Source organism: Hydra vulgaris, chromosome 13, assembly GCF_038396675.1.
Source record: "Hydra vulgaris chromosome 13, alternate assembly HydraT2T_AEP".
Lineage (NCBI taxonomy): Eukaryota > Metazoa > Cnidaria > Hydrozoa > Anthoathecata > Hydridae > Hydra > Hydra vulgaris.
Window position 1 is genome coordinate 40,312,322 of NC_088932.1, and position 10,179 is coordinate 40,322,500.

At 30.2% G+C, this 10,179-nt stretch overlaps 2 protein-coding genes across 2 annotated transcripts in view; one reads left to right on the forward strand and one right to left on the reverse strand.

The window, feature by feature from the left end:
• The first annotated feature begins 365 nt into the window (after window positions 1-365).
• On the forward strand, window positions 366-870 carry LOC136089888 (uncharacterized). The gene is made up of 2 exons (XM_065815982.1): window positions 366-424; window positions 507-870. Exons 1-2 carry the CDS (start codon window positions 366-368, stop codon window positions 868-870), a joined length of 423 nt encoding a protein of 140 aa, XP_065672054.1.
• Window positions 871-9,725: 8,855 nt separating this feature from the next.
• The window catches only part of LOC136089889 (zinc finger MYM-type protein 5-like), a 954-nt gene continuing 500 nt past the window's right edge, over window positions 9,726-10,179 (reverse strand). Inside the window, exon 3 of the mRNA XM_065815983.1 lies at window positions 9,726-10,179. This exon is cut by the window's right edge and continues 88 nt beyond it. Coding sequence (XP_065672055.1) covers window positions 9,726-10,179 — 454 coding nt within the window.

Sequence of the window (10,179 nt, forward strand, 5' to 3'; positions counted from 1 at the left end):
ATTTTTATATTTTGAAATCTCATGCTTTTTTGTAATTGACAGTGTTCTATATACAAAAGTTGTAGGAATTAAAATTTCCGAAGATGCCATATCTGGAATAGGCTAATTTAGTTTGTTTTCCAGTTTTTATATGAGAAGACTTTATTTATTAAAAATATTTACAAAGCACATGTAAATATTTTTTAAGCATATATTTATTATAAAATTCTGTACGTTTCCACCCTCTAATTCTATAAGAAGGTTTTATAACTCTTTCTATTTTAAACTCACCATCTTTTTCAATTTTAACTGATTTATTTGCTTATAAATACTTCGATGATACTGCAAAAAGAATTTAGCAGATAAAGTTATGATCGAAGAAATAGATGCTATCAAAAATCCTACAATACCTTAAAGAATTGAACGAGGTAACCACTAACGATCAGTAAAAAAGACAAAGATAAAGAATTAAAATGGACTGACAAACTTGCAAACAAACTTTATAGACCAGTTGTAAATCATTTCAGAAAAAGAAAAGTTATTGTAAATGGAATCGATGAAATATGGGCTGCTGATTTAGTTGATATGAAATCTTTTTCAAAATTCAATGATGGTATTGAATACTTATTAATGGTAATAGATACTTTTTCAAACTACAGATGGATTGTTCCATTGAAGAGTATAGCTGGAGTTGATGTTGCTAATGCACTAAGTAAAATCTTTAAAGAAAGAAGGAGTCAAAAAAATTGGGTAGATAAAAGCTTAGAGTTTTATAATAAGCATGTTATAGCGCTGGGTCGTGAGTTATATTCAACTAAAAATGAAGAAAAAAGTTGTGTAATTGAACGCTGGAATAGAACAATGAATAATAAAATGTTTAAGTACTTTTAGCTAATTCTACTAGAAAATATATTGACGTTTTTGATGAAATGGTAAATAATACAACAACACAAAGCATTCTTCAATTAAAATGACACCAGTTGCAGCTAGCGGTAAAAAGAATGAAAATATTGTTTGGTTAAATCTAAATGGAAATGCACGATCAGAGTTTGTGAAACCAAAGCTTTCAATTGGTGATAGAGTTAGGATAGTTAAAAAGAAAGGAACGTTTGAAAAAGGATACATGCCGAGATGGACTAAAGAGTTTTTTAAAGTGTCACAGATTCAGTTCGCATATCCACCAACGTATAAAATAACCGACGATAATGGTGAAGAAATACAAGGTACTTTTTATAAACAAGAAATGCAAAAAACTGATCAAAACATATTTAGAATTGAAAAATTTATTTGTAAACTCAAAAACAAATCATTAGTAAAGTGGTATGGATATCCTGATTCGTTCAACTCATGCATTGACAATAAAGAATTGATAAGTCTGTAAAATTGGTTTAAAAAATTACAAAACTACAAAAAATAATTTTTTAGCTTAGAGTTTATAGTTATGATGTAATCATAATATATTAATATATTAAGGTTGTTATACTACCATTATTTTATCTTTATATTATTTTATTTTAGCTCAGAAATTATGGTTAAGATAATGGTTGAAATGAGTTATGAGAATATGGATAGCATAATGGTTGAAAAAAAATGAGCTGGAATGCCCTTTTTATGCTACTTTCACAAGGCATTTTTGCGACCAATTTACAGCGCTGTTGATGTTGGCTTGCATTTTTTCATAATTAAAGGAAAATTAATTAATATCGATAATTCATGTAATGTTACCATCATCGGCGTATAACTTAATATGGTTATAAATGAAGTCTAGAAAGTTAATGATGAAAAATAGCAGTGATGTTAAAACTTGCGTGACACTGTGTTGAAGCATTCAACACAGTGTCACGCAACAACTTTTTTACACGATTCATGCCTACAGCCATGAATGTTTTAAGATGTCAATGTGTGACTCTGTGCTGGATGATGAGACTTTGATATAAGTTTGTAAACAGTTTATCATAATCCTATCTATGACAGTTCTCTTCGTCATCTTGCACGGAATAGGTGAGAGACACCAGCTTGTAGTTATATTTCTTGATTTTGTTTCTTTTTTTTGAGAATAGGAATGATATTTAATTTGCGTTGAGATTTTAACAGTCTTCAGGGAGTCGTTAAATCTTTGAAAATAAAATTAATTAGGTTTTTTTTATTATTTTGCTATTAAAATTTAAAATTGCGATTAAATTTTCTGTCAGAATAATCATAAAAGTATTTATGAGATTTTTTTAATCTAACATTGTAATAACCTGACAAAGCTTATCTTTAACAGTTAAATGTTTTGTTTGGATAAAATGTAGTGACTAATTCAATGTCGTCAATATAAAAAATAAGTCAAAATTTATTTCTTTGGTTAGTCCTTATCAACCGACAACAAAATATAAGTTATTTAAAACTAAAATTATTTGGTAATATATGTAAAGGAATTATAATTTCTATGTGCATCACTGAGTAAATTTATTTTATACCTCAGCGATAAAACAATACTTTTACCAGAGTTGATAATGCCGCCCGGCGGCAAAGTAAATTTCTGCCGAAAGGCCGACTTTTTACGGAGGCGAAAGCTGTTGGGGGCTGCCTGCCAATCAATTACAAAACTACAAAAAATAATTTTTTAGCTTAGAGTTTATAGTTATGATGTAATCATAATATATTAATATATTAAGGTTGTTATACTACCATTATTTTATCTTTATATTATTTTATTTTAGCTCAGAAATTATGGTTAAGATAATGGTTGAAATGAGTTATGAGAATATGGATAGCATAATGGTTGAAAAAAAATGAGCTGGAATGCCCTTTTTATGCTACTTTCACAAGGCATTTTTGCGACCAATTTACAGCGCTGTTGATGTTGGCTTGCATTTTTTCATAATTAAAGGAAAATTAATTAATATCGATAATTCATGTAATGTTACCATCATCGGCGTATAACTTAATATGGTTATAAATGAAGTCTAGAAAGTTAATGATGAAAAATAGCAGTGATGTTAAAACTTGCGTGACACTGTGTTGAAGCATTCAACACAGTGTCACGCAACAACTTTTTTACACGATTCATGCCTACAGCCATGAATGTTTTAAGATGTCAATGTGTGACTCTGTGCTGGATGATGAGACTTTGATATAAGTTTGTAAACAGTTTATCATAATCCTATCTATGACAGTTCTCTTCGTCATCTTGCACGGAATAGGTGAGAGACACCAGCTTGTAGTTATATTTCTTGATTTTGTTTCTTTTTTTTGAGAATAGGAATGATATTTAATTTGCGTTGAGATTTTAACAGTCTTCAGGGAGTCGTTAAATCTTTGAAAATAAAATTAATTAGGTTTTTTTTATTATTTTGCTATTAAAATTTAAAATTGCGATTAAATTTTCTGTCAGAATAATCATAAAAGTATTTATGAGATTTTTTTAATCTAACATTGTAATAACCTGACAAAGCTTATCTTTAACAGTTAAATGTTTTGTTTGGATAAAATGTAGTGACTAATTCAATGTCGTCAATATAAAAAATAAGTCAAAATTTATTTCTTTGGTTAGTCCTTATCAACCGACAACAAAATATAAGTTATTTAAAACTAAAATTATTTGGTAATATATGTAAAGGAATTATAATTTCTATGTGCATCACTGAGTAAATTTATTTTATACCTCAGCGATAAAACAATACTTTTACCAGAGTTGATAATGCCGCCCGGCGGCAAAGTAAATTTCTGCCGAAAGGCCGACTTTTTACGGAGGCGAAAGCTGTTGGGGGCTGCCTGCCAATCAATTACAAAACTACAAAAAATAATTTTTTAGCTTAGAGTTTATAGTTATGATGTAATCATAATATATTAATATATTAAGGTTGTTATACTACCATTATTTTATCTTTATATTATTTTATTTTAGCTCAGAAATTATGGTTAAGATAATGGTTGAAATGAGTTATGAGAATATGGATAGCATAATGGTTGAAAAAAAATGAGCTGGAATGCCCTTTTTATGCTACTTTCACAAGGCATTTTTGCGACCAATTTACAGCGCTGTTGATGTTGGCTTGCATTTTTTCATAATTAAAGGAAAATTAATTAATATCGATAATTCATGTAATGTTACCATCATCGGCGTATAACTTAATATGGTTATAAATGAAGTCTAGAAAGTTAATGATGAAAAATAGCAGTGATGTTAAAACTTGCGTGACACTGTGTTGAAGCATTCAACACAGTGTCACGCAACAACTTTTTTACACGATTCATGCCTACAGCCATGAATGTTTTAAGATGTCAATGTGTGACTCTGTGCTGGATGATGAGACTTTGATATAAGTTTGTAAACAGTTTATCATAATCCTATCTATGACAGTTCTCTTCGTCATCTTGCACGGAATAGGTGAGAGACACCAGCTTGTAGTTATATTTCTTGATTTTGTTTCTTTTTTTTGAGAATAGGAATGATATTTAATTTGCGTTGAGATTTTAACAGTCTTCAGGGAGTCGTTAAATCTTTGAAAATAAAATTAATTAGGTTTTTTTTATTATTTTGCTATTAAAATTTAAAATTGCGATTAAATTTTCTGTCAGAATAATCATAAAAGTATTTATGAGATTTTTTTAATCTAACATTGTAATAACCTGACAAAGCTTATCTTTAACAGTTAAATGTTTTGTTTGGATAAAATGTAGTGACTAATTCAATGTCGTCAATATAAAAAATAAGTCAAAATTTATTTCTTTGGTTAGTCCTTATCAACCGACAACAAAATATAAATTATTTAAAACTAAAATTATTTGGTAATATATGTAAAGGAATTATAATTTCTATGTGCATCACTGAGTAAATTTATTTTATACCTCAGCGATAAAACAATACTTTTACCAGAGTTGATAATGCCGCCCGGCGGCAAAGTAAATTTCTGCCGAAAGGCCGACTTTTTACGGAGGCGAAAGCTGTTGGGGGCTGCCTGCCAATCAATTTTTAGCGGCAAAATGTTCTTTCTTCCTCCTCCAGTAGCTTCCGCCCTTCTATTGGCGGCCGCAGCTACAGTTATTTTTTGGAGGCAAAATATTTTGGAGGCCGACGCCATTAGTGAGGCAGAAGCCATTGGTGACCGCCTCCAGAAAAAATTGTGGAGGCAGAATCATTTGGAGGCCACCTCCAATGGCTTCTGCCTCCCAACTGACTGCTGCCGCAAAGTTGCAGACGGAAATATTTGGCTTCCGCCGGCGGATGTAATGAAAAATAGTTGCTCGTTTGCTTTAAAGCAATTAAATATTAACTAGAGAAAAATGTTAAATATTTGGCATCAAGTTTTATTTTATATGATTATTTGCAAACGTTTTGAGTATTTAAAAAAATTCTTATTATCTTTTTTTAATTTAACAAATTAAGTAGAATATATAAGAAGCTTTATCACTCAAAACAAAAGTTGAAAGTAGGAAATTTTACCATTAATGCCATTAGCAAATAAATCTTTTTGACAAAAAAAAAAAAAAATTATAAAATGTAAAACCAGATCAAACTTATCAATAAAAAGTAAATAACTTTTTTATTTATTTATCTATTTTTTTTTTTTTTTTTTTTTTTTTTATTAGATAGTCAATAAAAAACTGCATAAGATAATATAAATATATATTAAAAAATAAAATAAAATTATCGAATATATTAAATGTAAAAAAAAAAATTGTGCGGTTTTTAGGAAACATTTTGATAAAACCGCACACTTGAGAAGACATTGAAAATTTTAAATTTTATCTTTTCTTTTATTATTTTAATTAACACAACTTATATTTAGGAAACTATATAAAAGTTTTTACATTTTTTGCAACATTAAAATTTAGTTACAACTACATTTTCTTTGGTAAACATGTTTCTTTGCACAACCGCTCCCAACACATCGAAATCTCCCATTGCAACATTTCTGTGTGTAACTCTACTCTAAACTGTAGTCTACGCTTTTTACATTTTGCAACTTTTAATCGTTTGGCTGCTGGTACTTGTTCTTCATTATTGCTTTGCTGAGGTTGCTCAGCACTGTTATGCTCAGACATTTGAATACTTGGCATAGAGAGCCTACACTTTGCGTTAAGTTTAGCAACTTTCACGGCTTCCTTTGTTGCTTTTTCTTCATCTTTTTACTTGAGGAACTCGATCACATTTTCTTCGGTAAAACATTCTCTACCAAGTTTTGACATGTTGCACTGCTTCGATTTCTTAACATGCGATTGATTTCTGGCTTGAAAAAACTGCGTCAACTCTCGATACTGTTTTTGCAAAGCTCACCACTTTTTTAATACCTATCAAAACTTGAAGCTGGTGTAGTTAAGAAAGATGGTAATCGGTGTGAAGTTGGAGTAGGTGCTGCGGCAATTGTTGAAGATGATGAAGCTGTATTTGAGCAAGATGGTGTAGGTGTTGTGGAGGTTGCTAAAGTTGATGAAGGTATATTAAACGTTTGTGTGATTGCTAATGCCTTATGAAATATGCAGTTTTTATTAAGTGGAGATACTGGAAACCAGCGACTGCATGCAAGCATGTAAAACATTTACCACTCTTGTACAGCAGTTTGAGCAACGGTGGAAAACTTGTTTATCTAAATTCTTACATTTTGAGTCTATGTAATAATTTGTAAGAATTTTTTTCCATGCTTGTTTGACATGACAATAGACACCTCTATCCAATGGTTGTAGAATATGTAAAGAATGCTCTAGTAGACAAATCAAGATTATATTGTGCTTTTTGCACAGTAATACCGCTTCCAAAGTTATTTGAGTTGTATCCTATCTAATACTAAAATATGAATACCACCAATTTGCTCAGCTTCGGGTAAAAATACTTCTTTCAACCATTCAATAAACGTATTGTGCTCCATCTAACCTGATTTTGAAATTGAATATTGGTGCCAACTGGATCACCTCTTACCCAGTCAGGATGAAAGTTTCTTTTGGCTTCGTATATCACAAATGGTGGTGCAAAATGCCCATCAGCGTTGCAGCAATTGTGTATAGTATAATGAATTTTTTGATTGTTGCCAGTAAGTTCAAATGCACGTCTTGTCCCTTTTCAACACACTACGGTTGCTTTGCCTTGATCACCCAAAAAACCTGTTTCATCACAATTCCAAATATGCGATCTAAAAGTTATACCAGACTGTTGATATTGCTTGGCGACACATTCAAAATAACGAACAACTATTTCTTGCATACAAGAAGCGGCTCCTTTAGCTGCTAAGTTATCCACTTTTCTTGATAAAATTTTTTTTGACCATGTTTTTATAAAGGCATAAAACCAGTCTTTACCAGGGTTGCCATTTTTGAATAAGTGCAATTGATCTTCGCGTTTAAGCCAGCCACATATAAGTTCTAGGATTTCATTTTGGGTTAAACCCTAACCCCAGTCACCGAGTAATTGGAACGCATGCACCATCAATCTTTCTGTTTCATTTGAGAGTACCGTTGTTGTACTTGAGCCATGGAAGCCTTTGTTGTTTTTATTCTTGCGATCTTTGAGCGTTGAGACTGGGACTGATGAGATTTTCTTTCATATCAGTTAATGCGGCAAGTATTAACTGATATGAAAGAAAATTATTTTTTCTTTTTTTATTCTTTTATTTATTCTTACTTGCATGCTTTTGTTTTTTTAGTAGACATGTTAAAGTGAATGAGTTAAGTTGAAATGAGTGAGTGATTATTATATTGATAAATATTATAATTATTGGTTTTTAATGAGTATAAGTTTATTGTATTAACAAATAACATTATACTTCATTCATAATTAAAAAGGAATTAACACATAATTAATTAGATAAAGATAGGCACTTAGTCACATGCAAAAAACTAAGTAACTAATCGAGTGTGCGGTTTTATCAGAAAAAAAGAGTTTTGTTTCTTTTTTGATTTTTGATTTAACTTTTTGTTCTAACTGCATAAAAATTATACGATCAGAACTAAAATTAAATTTCGAACAAGAGACAGCTAAAAAGTTTTTATCTCAGTTTCGGTTCAAGAGTTATTTTGTTCGCAACGATAAAAAATATATAAAATTTTGGACTCCCCGTTAAAGTTGTATAAAAAAAAGAAAATAATGGAGTTGAATCGGCATATAAATTTATCAATTTGAATAGAGGAGATATTTCTGTATTTGAATCTATTTTTATTTATTTCATAGACATATCTGTTTAGTTTTTGTTTGATAATTTTGATCAGTGTGCGGTTGATATGGAGAGCGGTTTGACCCGGTTTTACTCTAATTAAATTTTTATCCATTTTATTATTCGCCATAATGTTAAATACTTATTTTTAATAATCGGATGTTGTAAAAGTTATTAAAAAAATATCTGCTAATGTTTATTTAAAATTTGCGACCACGCTGCATTACGCTTATAGTTTTGCCTTTGTACAACAACAGCAAAAAAAATTTATAAACTTTAATTATATATACTTTTATAAATATATTATTTACTTTTTACTCTATAATTCTAAAACGTTTATAAATATAGATACATTTACTTTTACACGTTTCGAAGTTTTAAGCGATTAAAAGTTTAAAACGTTTAAAAGTTAAAAATTTATTTGATAGTCCTAGAAAAATAACCGCTCTGACAAAATTATAATTTTTTTTTCAAAAAATTTTTTAAATGGTCAATAAATCATATAAAATAAAATTGATGTCAAATATTTAACATTTGTTCTCAGTTAATATTTTAATTGTTCGTTAACTTAAAGACAAACAATTGCAGTTAACTTAAAGTTAAATTAATTATCGTTAAATTAAAAACAAACATGCAATTATTTTTCATTACATCCGCCGGCAGCAGGCAAATATTTCCGCCTATAATTTGGCGGTCTCAGCCATCTAGGAGGCAGATGCTATTGGAGGTGGCCTCCAAATGGTTTTGCCTCCAAATTTTATTCTACAGGCGGCGGCCATTGGCTGCCGCCTCTCTATTGGCGTTGGCCTCGAAAACATTTTGCTTCAAAAAAAAAACTCTGACTGCGGCCGCCAATACAAAGGCGGAAGCCACTGGAAGCGAAAAAAAGAAAATTTTGCCGCTAAAAATTAATTGGGAGAAAACCGCCGTCTGCTGCGGAAAAAAAGTGGAGGCGAGAATATTTACGCCGTTTTTCAACACTGGTTTTTACTTTTTTATTATTAAAGTCTCATTGAGTTTTTTTTTGTCTTTTAACTTCAAGTCTCTTGCATCATTTAGAGCACAAACATAAAATTTTTTTGACTAAAATTGTTTCAGAAAAGACAAAAAGTATACAGTCAAGCATTGCTGTCTACTATAATAAAACAGATAATAAAACTGGAGTATTAGCTTAACTGCTGTAGATCTTATACAATTTGCAACTTTGGCTAATAGTGAAGATATAAAAATTGGAAAGGAAAGCTCAAGTACTTTAAATTCTCAATGATTGACGTACTATAAAAGTAACTGTTAAAAACTACACAAGCTCAATAAAATTAAAAATTGTTCAAAAGTTCAGTAAAAATATAAAACTGGAAAAAGATTTTCAATTTTTCTTGATGAGGAAACTTCAAGTGGAACTTAAAAGCATTTGTGTCTTAATGAACATTGTTCAGACAAATTCTTTTTTTATTTCGGTAATAATGTGCGTTAAAACCTTTTGAGACATAATATCAATTAGCTCTTCACAAATAGTTTTAGACAAATAATTTACATTACCTTTGCCTTTATTTGCAAAATTGTCAATGTGTTGCTTTAAAACTGGATCAAATTGAGTCTACAGTTCTAACATGCCTAAGTAATTTCCGTTTTCCGAAATGCTAAACCTCTTCCGGCTAAAAAATGAATAACCGCAACTATTCTATTTAAGATTGCAGACCAATAATTAAATTCGCTTTTAATCTGGCTTGCCATATATTCATCGATATGAGTTATTTGTTTTATGAATTCTATCCACTTAATCATACATTGAATATGCTCCTTGCTGTTTTCGTGGCCGAAAATAGTTTGTTTGGCTTTTTTCCAATTGTAAAAGCCACTTTTGACAAATACGTTGTTGTAATCGGTTGAAAACAACTTGCAAACATAACAAAATACACATCCAGTGGATTCAGAAAACATTAACCATTTTCGGTCACACTTTTCGCCATTATTCATCACTTTTTGAAAATATTTAACCGAATAATGTCTGTACTGGTTTTTGGACATCCGCTTCGAAGATTCGAAATTAGAGTCTTTATTTTGAAAA

Coding starts and splice junctions, on each gene's coding strand:
- LOC136089888 (XM_065815982.1), top strand. CDS start 366: ATGCTATCAAAAATCCTACAATACCTTAAAGAATTGAACGAGGTAACC. Junction 425..506: donor GAGGTAACCACTAACGATCA/GTAAAAAAGACA, acceptor AAATCATTTCAG/AAAAAGAAAAGTTATTGTAA.